Source organism: Lissotriton vulgaris, chromosome 10 (assembly GCF_964263255.1).
Source record: "Lissotriton vulgaris chromosome 10, aLisVul1.2, whole genome shotgun sequence".
Lineage (NCBI taxonomy): Eukaryota > Metazoa > Chordata > Amphibia > Caudata > Salamandridae > Lissotriton > Lissotriton vulgaris.
This window is the reverse complement of record NC_141698.1, coordinates 429,695,458-429,708,125: the sequence shown is the minus strand read 5'-3', so window position 1 is coordinate 429,708,125 and position 12,668 is coordinate 429,695,458. Positions and strand designations below refer to the sequence as shown.

At 43.0% G+C, this 12,668-nt stretch overlaps 1 protein-coding gene across 3 annotated transcripts in view; it reads left to right on the top strand.

Moving 5' to 3' along the window:
- Nucleotides 1-12,668, top strand: part of TEDC2 (tubulin epsilon and delta complex 2) — a 334,684-nt gene that overhangs the window by 42,916 nt on the left and 279,100 nt on the right. For 2 of the 3 annotated variants that reach the window (XM_086941286.1, XM_086941285.1), the window contains exon 4: nt 1,891-1,946. In XM_086941286.1, the coding sequence (XP_086797412.1) occupies nt 1,891-1,946 (56 nt within the window). Of the gene's footprint in view, nt 1-1,677; nt 1,773-1,890; nt 1,947-12,668 lie in introns of all 3 variants that reach the window. The other variant, XM_086941287.1, reaches the window with a different exon arrangement.

Sequence of the window (12,668 nt, the reverse complement as noted above, 5' to 3'; positions counted from 1 at the left end):
CATTTCACCAATTTACTCAATCTCCACCCACCCCAGGTAAGATGACCACTAAGATAGTTGACCTTACAAATGCAATTTTGGTATTTTGTACATAAAAGTTCCACTCTTTACATTGTTTTGTTGAACATGTGATTTCTTAGTTGCCTTATTATTTGCAGTGGTCTTTCTATATAGTAGTTTATAAAATTCCACTCCAATCTACTACCAATTTACTTTTTATTGGTTCTGCTTTCTTTAATTACCTTTTAAACTTATCATACTGAAGAGATGTTCCTTCTTTACAGCACTTCCAATCTGGTGCAAACTCTGGTGTAACTAACTCTATCACCAGGTTCATGCCTCGTTCCTACCCCCATGCACAATTCTATCATGCACATGGTCAAACTCTGCCCCTAGAAAGATCCGCGTCAAGAGTTAAATTAGTTCCCATAATACATTTCAAATAGCTACGTGCTAAGGCTTGGTGTTTCCTATTTATTAATCCTTTCTCTCTCCAACCTTATAACAGTTGAATCCATTTTTGTAAATAAAATATTTGCACTTTGTGCAAGCTTCTTCCTTGATCTCACTTGCCAACATTCATTCCAGACATTTGCTTTGGTCCTACACAGTACCATGAGCTTCTATAGGAACTGGCAAATGTGGTAGGATTTCAGACCACCGTACTTGGAGAAGTTATTTCATTCATCAAAGTCAAATAGATTTTGCTCCGATTCATATAACCGAAACATTCGATTTGGTGATGCTTTTTATGCTCTAATGTTCTACATTATTCTACATTGTTTTTCACCATAGATTATCTTTCTCCTGTCTTAATATCTTTCAATATGTGCCCCATCAGGCTTTGGTCCTGAGAAAAAATGCATTATTGGTCATCCAGTAAATAGATCTGCTCATGGCAGGCACACATAACCTAGCCAACTTTCGCTTGCTTGAATTGTATTCATGGTCAGTGTGAAGTGAGTCCCACTGACTGGTGGGTAGTTCCACATAGAGGGTATGTGGATAAGAAGATGGTAGAAACGTCCGTCAAACAGCAACGCTGAACTAACTGGGATCTGAGTAGTGTTTCACTGTAGAAGTGTATAAACACACTTGGTAATGCATGGAATGCATTCTCTGTGCTGGTCAACAAACATCACACCAGTGCATAGCATGATAAGACTAGGAATATGGCCCCTTATGGGCACCTCCTGTAGGGAGGTCATTACATAACATATTAAAGAGCTTTGGTGCCAGGACAAAACCATGGTGTCTTTTCCACACGTCACCCAATACTAGCTTTGACATGACTTTATTTTAAAGTGGATGGAGGAGCTTTGCTGTGGCACCATTAATTTCAGTGTGCTGCTCAGACAGAGCTGCCAATCATCAAACTAAAGGCATCCATCAAATCTGCAAAGTTTAGAAATAGACTTGACTTTTAAACCAGGACCTATTTCATGAGAATCAAATGCAGTCTAGAAGATTGTTTCAGGGTACTAAACCACTCATTAAATTCTTGAAAAAGGGACATAATGACATTCTCCTAGTAGCATCTTAATATGAACAAGGGTGACTTTCCCAAAAACTATTCCCACTACATCAATTAAAAACAAAAGTGTGGGGTCTACAATTAATTGGAAGACTGTCTAATTCAGTTCATTAAATGAAGGCACATTTGCTGCTCCCTTTCAGAAATTGGGGTAGAGGCGGCAGTGATGGAGAGGATGTGAAACATTGTGCAGAGGCAGGAGAATAGGTCGCACTAAACATGCAGTCTGCATTAAAAGGTTTGCGTAAACATACACTCAGCTATTCTCTTCTGCTTTATATCAAATACACTGTACAATAGGACATTCTTAATGTTTGATCATTTTGCCTCCTGGTTCTTTTGTTCTGATCTCTTAGGAAAGTACCCTCTCCAGATGGTGTGCAGCAGGATATCAGCACAACAAGTGAGCAAGGTAAGTTCTTAAGAGCTCCTCACTTTTGTCAGGGTTGTTATATGTTTAACTTTCCCCTGTTATGATATGCTGAAACCGAACCACTTAACTGACCACATATTTCTCCTATCCACAAAAGAAATAAAGGGAAACGTGATCCTTGTGGGACTTAATAACGTAACAAGAAATGTTCATTTGCCGCAGTGGATCCCAGATTTACACTTTCTAGACATTGCTGAAATGCCCTTATAGAGCTCTGCATTGAGTAGTAGTGCAGCTAACAGCTGAAGTACATTTTACAGCAATGCATCTCTTGGTTAAAGAACAGATGTGGATGGTTCCAATATGACTAGTACCAAGATAGATTGAAAAATTTGTATATGGGTTTCATCTTTGATTTCCAGTTCTAGGAACATAGACCACAATTAGTACACTGCCGCACACACCATGCTTTTCTTCTTAAAGTGTTACACTCCCAAGAAAACTGTTTCTTTTTTCTACCATTGTCTTGGCTGGTGTTTTTGGGTAAGAGTAGCCAATTAGGATGAGGAAGTGAAGGCAGCCTGTGACCCACAGACTAAGCCAGAATTAGCCCAGCAGCCTGTTCCCAAGATGCTGCCAACCTCTTTTCCCCGCCTTTTGTGAGCTTCTTTTGTAGATCTTGCAACAGACAGTTTGGGTCTGGCTTCAGACAGCTGTGATGATTTATCATTGATCACGTCTGAGAGGTTGTCGTTGAATGACCATTATGTTTCAATAGCAAAGGTGTTTTTCTCACCATCAGCCTTAAATGTCTTGACGTTGAAGACTTGGAATGACTGAGTCGAGGTAGAGTCGCTGTTGATCCATCCCTCAATGGAGACGGAGAACATGATGGAGCAGAGCCACTCGATGGCAACCCCAAATGTTTCGGCTTTGCCGTTCCGTAACGGAGAGAATGGTGCAGATGCTTGTCCACTGGACCTCTTTTCTTTAGTTCTCTCTCTGTGTGAGTCTTTTTCAGAAGGTGACACACTTAAAGAGGCTGGGTGGGAAAGAGATCTTTCTCGCCTCTTCTTCCTCGCTTCCTCTGCCTTTGTGTCCTGCATCTTGCCCCTGAGCTTGATGCTTTCCCTCTTTTTGAGTGTTCTCTTTGACATTCATGTTTTACAAATGCTGCACTCTTTTAGAGATTGAGAGACAGGGAGGCAAACCACACAGAACTTATGGGCATCTATAACTTCTTCCTTCCACAGGAAGGGATGGTGTTCAGACTGAAAATTATAGTTGAGTAAGGAAAAAATCCCTTAACTTTGCTTGACAGGAGATATTAGAGAACTTTGAGTGAAAAGGATAAAAATAATTTCTTGACCCAAAAATAGTAAGCTTTTCAGAAGTGTGATCTTCACAGTTGTTCAGGGATCCTTCTTTTAAAACCTGGGAAAAACTGGCTAGGGGTGGCAACTTCCAGTATAATGCATTGTAGGCAAGAGAGACACCCAGGTTCTTACAAGGACAGGCCTCTTTTTTTCTCTACTCTTCATGTAAGCCGATCAAGCTGCATTTTTACCCTCATATGCACCATGTTTTAAAGGTGTTTTGCTTATCTGATGCAACAATTCAGCTCTAAATGGACATTCTGAATCATTATTATGGATGTTCCAGAGAAAAATGACAAGTCTGATAGACATCCATTAATTTTTGATTATGCCTGACTTCACGGATAAAGACATTCTGGAATGTTGTTTCTGTAGAAGAAGGGCTACACATAATTTTTGTCTGGGGTCCACACAAGCAGCAGGGAATTATTAATGCGCTGATGAAAATCAACGAAGATGTAGAACCAGGTCCACACCTTTTACACCTAATGTGACAATACCAAGTGATGTTGTATCGAATTGTACACACTTGTGATTTTGCACATTGCACCTAAATATGCTGTTTGCTCTAAAAAGTCTTTTGGCGCCTGAAAGTGTTTTGATACTCTTGCTGATGTTGCTCCTAGGGTAGAACCAGGTCCACACCTTTTACACCTAATGTGACAATACCAAGTGATGTTGTATCGAATTGTACACACTTGTGATTTTGCACATTGCACCTAAATATGCTGTTTGCTCTAAAAAGTCTTTTGGCGCCTGAAAGTGTTTTGATACTCTTGCTGATGTTGCTCCTAGGGTAGAACCAGGTCCACACCTTTTACACCTAATGTGACAATACCAAGTGATGTTGTATCGAATTGTACACACTTGTGATTTTGCACATTGCACCTAAATATGCTGTTTGCTCTAAAAAGTCTTTTGGCGCCTGAAAGTGTTTTGATACTCTTGCTGATGTTGCTCCTAGGGTGATCTTTCAACTTTGTGATTTTTCACTGAAATGTGATTGTGTTCCTAAACATGATACCATAATTCTGCCTAGTTTGCAATGGAAATGGAAACAAACTTACAAAAATCATTATGCCAAGGCGTCCAAGCACTAGTAAGCAACAGAAAGAAGCATCCACTAAATTCAAGAGAAAAGAAAACATGCCATTACGGAAGAGAAAAGAGCAACATTTTCAATTGGTTTCAAAAGGCAGCAAAATAATCCAGACTAGCAATATGAGTGGGCTGGGTTGGGTGTTTCACAGTTTGGCAGCCGCTTAAGGAAAGGAGGTTTCCAAAATTTTTGAATAGTTACCGTCCGAAGGGAAGATGACCTAAGATGTCTTTTGGGGGTGTACAAATGAAAAGATGTTCTCAGAGGCATAGACCCATGCTGGTTCAGAGCCTAAAATACCATGCAGAGCACCTTGAATGTCACATGCTTTCTAACAGGAAGCCAGTGAAGGGAGCGCATATCCTCCCTTACTGAGAGATGTTTGAGGACATACAGAACCTGGTGGGCAACTGCATTCTGAATAACTTGCAGTCTGTTGAGCGAGGACGCATTGATGCTTAAATATAAGGCGTTGCAATAATCAAGGTGCGATATTAGAGCAATATCCATTGCCACTCTAAGATCCGCCGGAATGAATGGAAATCGCTTTTTAAGGATTTTGATGATATCAAACCAGGAGCTTACAATTCTATTTACCTGTGTATCAAAAATGAGAGAATAGACAAAAACGGCATCTACATTTTTGGCTGAGGTCACAGGGTATGTAATGGACCACACATCTCAGGCCACCGGATTGCCGACCATGCTGATTGCTGTGCTCCAAAAACCAGGATCTCTGTCTTATCAGCATTTATTTTCAGATGATTTTCCTTCGTCCGGGTACTGGCACAGACCATGCAGAGTGGCAACTTGTCAGCTGTCCCAGGCAAATCATCAGTTAAGGAAACAATGATTTGCGTATTGTCTGCTTAAGACCACACCTGAAAGCCAAAAGACCTCACCAAACTGGCCAGGGGGCAACGTGTATGATAAAAAGGATCGGATTGAGGGAGGACCCCTGTTGGACCCGCAGGGAAGCTGGAAAAGTCCAGCCCTGAACTTGCCACAGCTGGCTAGTTCCTATTACTCAGAAAGGACTCTAAAAAGTCCGAAGCTGTATCCCTCACCCCTGACTGATGCAGTTTTTGCACTAGGCGGGATGGGGATATTGTATTGAATGCAGCTGACAGATCCAGCATTACCAGAATGGCAGGTCCTCCCTGATCCACCTGGCAGAGTATAGAATTTGCAACAACAACCAATGCCGACTCAGTGCTATGACTGCTGCAAAATCCATTTTGTGAGGGATCCAAAAGATCATGTGCAGTTATGAACTCAACCAGTTCCTGGTTTAAACATTTTCTAATGGTTTTGCGGGTGCAGGCAGCAGCAGAATAGGGTGCAGATTTTCAGGATCCTCTGCATCCCCCTTAGGCTTGTTTTGGACAGGGATGACTACTGCCTCCTTTCACATTTGACGAAATTCTCCCATAGACAATACCGGTGTAAAAACTCTTGACAGGAAAGGCGCAATCGGGTCCAGAAAGAATTCTAGGAGGACAGAGATTGTCTGGTGATCCTGATTTTAAGCGCATAAAAAGATATTCTACTTTAAACAAGGAGACTGGAGTGAAAGCAGACATATCAGGGAGAGCATAATAACCTATAGAATCTTCTGTTGCCAATTCAGAGGGAGGCTCTTCCTCCAACATGTGAACTTGGAATAGATCTTTAAGAACTTGTCTTTGCAATATGCTGCAACACTATTGCCAAAACCTTCAGAGATACCCATGGGTTGCTGAGTCAGCTGTATGGAAAGATCTTTGACCACATTGAATAATTAATTGGGAGTGTTAGTGGCAGTACTAATTTTGCTAATGTAAAAAGGGAATTTGGCTTGAGGCAATTGCAGATTTATTTATAAGTAACACATCTTTGTGTTTACCTTTCTCTTCTGCTATAGGATTAGCCCTCCATTTTCGCTCTTGCCTCTGGCACTCTCGTCTAAGGGCTTTCAATTCTTCCAAGAACCCTAGTGCAGAAGCTTTGGATCTAGTGAAAATCATAGATTTAATACCTGTAGTCGTTCTTCTATTTTTGGGAAATGTCCCGGTTTTTGGCTTTAAAATTATGGTCAACCTACTACCACAAGGCGAGACCAATTGGCTATGCCAATGCTTGTTTTCTACAGCTTTAATACATCGGTCAGGCTTTCAGCGAGCCTCATCCATTCACAGTCCTTGGTAACCCTGCCATCTAGCGCATGGTTCTGGAACTTCTACCAAACGATTTTCTTAAAAGCTTTAATTCTTAGTGTTGAAACGGGCAACTCTGCGCTGACCCAGAGCGGTGTTATCGCATGAAAATGGCAATCTGTGTTTTTTTTAAAGCATGAAAGGTACATTTTGCCTACTTGCACCTTTCTCCTCAGTGATACGTTTGTGTGATGTCTTAACGACACGGACTGTGTTTGACATGGGAGGTTAGCCAAGCCAAATAATTCTGTGGAAGAGCAAACCCCCTCCCCCCCCACACCCCCCCTCCCCCTCCCCCACCCCCACCCTCTGTGAAACTAAGACAGGAATTAATAGAGCGGATACACGTACGTTTGGTCCTGTCAAGGTCAGAACCCCTGTCTAATTCCAGCCTGCACACTGATCTCTGGCGCAGTTGCTAATATCCACTATTACACGTTGTCCTCGTGATAATTGAGGAATCTGTACATACTTTGCCTGGATAATGCCTTAAACAGTTCTCATTTGTCACCCGGGCAACTCATGAAAGCTGGTGAAATAGTCTGATGGGTTCGTGCGCCTGTAGCAGAGATTGATGATACGGAGGAGACTCAACGGGGCTGAAGGGTAGAATTGAACGCTGCCCTGAGCTCACGTAACCGTGAAATAACCGGGCCCTCAACCTCAACGAGTAACTTTATGTCCACCCGCCTCCCTCGTCCCATGTCCTGCTCTTAAATAAGACACCCCCACTTAAAAGGGGGTGGGGCACTGGACAACCAAGTGGAGGGTTGGTGAATTTTATCTAGTGGTTTTGTTTCAAATCATTGGATTAGGTCATTTTCTGTTCATCCTAATATTTATAAACATTATCTTTGTGGCAGCGGTTCTACTAAATCGAGGCACTGTGCTGAGGGCCAAGTACGCGTTAGCTGCTGAGGCCCATTTGAACAGAATATACTTTAGTTTCATGCTGGGGAACAGGAAAAGTAGAGCAGGGGAAGGGCGGATACAGCAGCGATCGAGAAACCCAAGTATAGCAGAGCGGGAAATAGTGCATTACCAATAGAGAGGAGGGAGAGACAAGCAGAGGGTGAGATGGAGAGAGAGAGATAGGGACCGAGAGCACACACAGCAAAGAGAAAGAGGGGAAGGCGGACCGAGGGGAAAAAGAGGCCGCACTAAAGCGAGAAATTGAGGGCTAGCTTAGCTAGCACTAGTCTTAGAGAAACAAGCATTTGGATTGGATATCTGCGGCAATCAGCCTCCTCGTGGGGCCCTGGCATGTTTTATTTTAGGGCAAAGCGGCTGGGCGGAAGGCGGTGTGAATTTACATCATGGCCGGATTGGCAAAGCGGGCAGTCAGGCGTTGGGCTACTGTGCTCTCTGCGGGCTGATTTATTTCATTCCCGGCGTCTCCCAGGCCACTGCAGCTCTCCATTATTGTTCTGGCCATGGCAAATGACAGACTACATCACACCCCTAGAAACAGTGCCCCATGCTGTGCTGTCAGTCTGAGGCAGGGGCAGGGAGATTACAGCAGCCTCACCGTTGGGCCATCTTCAGCTCAGCCCCTATTACCGCCCTCTCCTTGGCCATCTCCCCTGCCTGGCAATCGACCTGAGGCACTAATGCGCCTGGAAAGAGGTGAATCTGAAAATCCACCTCACTAGGGGCCAGGTGTTTCTCACCTCCGCCGCCCTAGGGCCAGCGAAGCCCAAAAAAATTCTTTCTCTGACCGTCCCCCCCCCACACACTCACACCAAGCCATCATGTTCCTTTTAATTGTATTTATATAGTGCTTACTATCCCCTGGTAGGGCGTCTAAGCACTTCTCAGCGAGTAGCATGCTTCTGCGGAAACCCCAAAAGGATTTGTGGTGGATTATTATCGGGAAATGTGAGTTAATTTAAGCAGTGGACATACAAATTTGTAAGTTGGATGGAAAAGGACAATGGAGGGATAGAAGTAAGAAGAGTCTAGAAAGTGTTATTTGGGAGATCGTAGTAGTAAGATAAGGTTTGGGGTGAGTAAAAGGAAAGATGGAGAGGAAAGAGTCTCTAGCAAGTGGGAGATCATAGTAGTAAAATGAGGTTTGGGATGAATCAAAGGAGGTATACATGTGGAAAGAATTTAAAAAGGGTTGTTTGGGAGATCATAGTAGTAAAATGAGGTTTGGGGTGAGCCAAGCAGGGATAGAGGAGGTAAGAACCTAGAAAGTGTTATTTTGGAGATCATAGTAGCAGAAATATGTTTTGGAATGAGTTAGAGAGTTGCGGTAGATGATCTATTGAGAGAGGTATAGGGTGAGACCATGTAGTGCATTGGACAAAGTCAAAGTTTGTTTTGTTTTTGTTATATTTTTTTGCTTGAAGTAATAAATATATAGATACATGACTGCATGACTGCATAGAAAGGGGTTACATATAAGGAGGATAATATATCAAGACTTACATTGCATGGTATGAACTCAAACCTTCAAGTGTTGCTGTGTTTGAAGCTAATTTATTTGTGTATTTTTTTAATGAATTTTTTATATTTCATTTTATATTTTTCGAAATATTTTAATAGTGAGGCACTTGTAAATTAAATAGTTATGATAATTTTTGCGTATTGTGATAGATAAATAAAACAGAGACCATTTATGCATCTAATCTAATCAAATTACTTCTAGGAAAACAATGCAGTAACTGATATACATGTCACGCATAGGATAATATTTATATATGTGTGTGTGTGTGTGTGTGTGTGTATGTATATATATATATACATACATACATACATATATATATATTGAGTCTCCTCCAGTTGCTTCATCAGAAGAGACTGATCTTGTCGTATTTTTGCGCCCTGCCCTTGGCGCATAGGGAGACCCGCTCAACAAGAATCTGGAACACTTTGGGCAAACATCGTGTCTTCCTCCAAGTTATTGGATTGCTTTCCAGACTGCCACATCCAACGAAATCACGGCGCAGCTGCAGCCGCAGCTCATGACTTCATGGGGAAACTAGAACACTGCATCGATGTTTCAGCGCACTTTGGACATTGGGTAATGTGGCTGAGCGGTGGGGACACAGGTCGGGACTTTGTTTTAAACTGCGGTGCTATGTTCTTGTCAACCGGGACTCCTCTTTTCAAAAAGCTCCGGACTATTACTTCCAGTGCTCACTATGAGATTTAGCCATGGCGGGATACTTACCCAGTTAGCCAGGTGCCTGCTGGGAACTGTGGTTCGCCGATGCGAAGTGCTGTGAGGTTCCGCCAATCAATATGGCTCAGCTGGACTGCGGCAAAGTAACGCGGGAGAAATTTGCATATTTAAAGGAGGAGGTTGGCGGGGCATTGCATTGAAATTATGGCATTTGATAAAGGCATTGCGCCGAAACGCGTCATGCCATTGTTTTGAATAAAGGCACCTTTCCTGTATTCCCTGTTGAGTCTCCTCCAGTTGCTTCATCAGAAGAGACTGATCTTGTCGTATTTTTGCGCCCTGCCCTTGGCGCATAGGGAGACCCGCTCAACAAGAATCTGGAACACTTTGGGCAAACTTCGTGTCTTCCTCCAAGTTATTGGATTGCTTTCCAGACTGCCACATCCAACGAAATCACGGCGCAGCTGCAGCCGCAGCTCATGACTTCATGGGGAAACTAGAACACTGCATCGATGTTTCAGCGCACTTTGGACATTGGGTAATGTGGCTGAGCGGTGGGGACACAGGTCGGGACTTTGTTTTAAACTGCGGTGCTATGTTCTTGTCAACCGGGTCTCCTCTTTTCAAAAAGCTCCGGACTATTACTTCCAGTGATCACTATGAGATTTAGCCATGGCGGGATACTTACCCAGTTAGCCAGATGCCTGCTGGGAACTGTGGTTCGCCGATGCGAAGTGCAGCGAGGTTCCGCCAATCAATATGGCTCAGCTGGACTGCGGCAAAGTAACGCGGGAGAAATTTGCATATTTAAAGGAGGAGGTTGGCGGGGCATTGCATTGAAATTATGGCATTTGATAAAGGCATTGCGCCGAAACGCGTCATGCCATTGTTTTAAATAAAGGCACCTTTCCTGTATTCCCCGTTGAGTCTCCTCCAGTTGCTTCATCAGAAGAGACTGATCTTGTCGTATTTTTGCGCCCTGCCCTTGGCGCATAGGGAGACCCGCTCAACAAGAATCTGGAACACTTTGGGCAAACTTCGTGTCTTCCTCCAAGTTATTGGATTGCTTTCCAGACTGCCACATCCAACGAAATCACGGCGCAGCTGCAGCCGCAGCTCATGACTTCATGGGGAAACTAGAACACTGCATCGATGTTTCAGCGCACTTTGGACATTGGGTAATGTGGCTGAGCGGTGGGGACACAGGTCGGGACTTTGTTTTAAACTGCGGTGCTATGTTCTTGTCAACCGGGACTCCTCTTTTCAAAAAGCTCCGGACTATTACTTCTAGTGCTCACTATGAGATTTAGCCATGGCGGGATACTTACCCAGTTAGCCAGGTGCCTGCTGTGAACTGTGGTTCGCCGATGCGAGGTTCCGGCAATCAATATGGCTCAGCTGGACTGCGGCAAAGTAACGCGGGAGAAATTTGCATATTTAAAGGAGGAGGTTGGCGGGGCATTGCATTGAAATTATGGCATTTGATAAAGGCATTGCGCCGAAACGCGTCATGCCATTGTTTTAAATAAAGGCACCTTTCCTGTATTCCCCGTTGAGTCTCCTCCAGTTGCTTCATCAGAAGAGACTGATCTTGTCATATATATATATATATATATATATATATATATATATATATCTTTAACCATAATATATACATTTGTTAAGCAGACCTAAACTATATCTATATATTTTAAAAACCATAGTTATTAGACATATTTGTACAAAGAAATACACATATTTAGATACATACATGTAAACACATTATAAATGTTTACATACACAGGGATATGCTGTACATGTGTGTTTGAATATGATGATTATGTAGGAAAGAGCCAACTCCTGAATAGTCTTCTTAAGATAAGGTAGTTATCTGTGGATCTTATTTTTGGGGAAATGAATTCCATAGTTTAGCTGCTTGAACAGAGGAAGATGTACCACCTATGGTTTTGTTCTTGTATGGTGGGATTTTAAGGCGAGATGCCCATCTGGAGTGGAGGTTCCTTTGTTGAATGTATTTGATGATTTTGTTCCTGATGAAAAGCTATCCCCTTCCATGTATTGATTTCTGGGTGATACAAAGCAGCTTGAAGGTGGATCTGTTGGCAATAGGTAACCAATGTAGGGCGCTCAAGACAGGGGAGGTGGGGGCTTGTGGCCTTACATGTAGGAGTAGTCTGACAGCAGAGTTCTGAATCCGTAATAGTATTTTCATAGTTGATAAAGATGAACTGTGGTAGAGGCCATTGGTGTGATCAAATGTAGACAGTACAACAGAGAGAGTAGTGTGGGCCGTTTGTGGAAATCCCAGGTGGGGGAAGATGCTTCGCAGAAGTTTCATAGCAATGAGGCACTTGATCTTGCTAATTTGTCCACGTGGGCATTCATTGATAACTTTGAGTCTTTGGTAATTCCAAGGTTTCTAACTTCCTTAGATACTTTATGAGATGGTCCCAAAAAGTCAGGCCAGGCACAGAGTGGGTCATAATTTTTCCAGTTGCTAAATGTGAGTATTTTAGTTTTGGAAACATCCGATTTGAGATGCTTTGTCCTTCACTGATACACGGCTCTAAGACAACTGAAGATTTTTAAGTTTCTAATGTCTTTAGGGCTATCCAGTTTAAGGAGTATTTTTCGGTCATCTGCATAGTTATAGCATGTGAGCTAAAATTCATTGATCATTGCTGGTTATGACTTGTAAATGTAAATGTGGGTGTACTTGTAAAGCGCACTGTGACTCCAAGGAGTATCCTGGAGCTGAAGACCGCTGGGGAACCCGTCCTAGTTTTCCCTGTGAGATGGTCCCTTTCTGGGTATCTCCAAGGTGAAACCAGGCATCCCTGGCGTCTGTGGGGGGCCGTTGTAGAGATGAGGCAAGCTTAATGCCCAGAGTTGCCGAGTGTGTTCCCTGGTTAGAGTAGGCACAGAGGCGAGAATTATCGAGTCCGTTTGACCCTGGTCCAC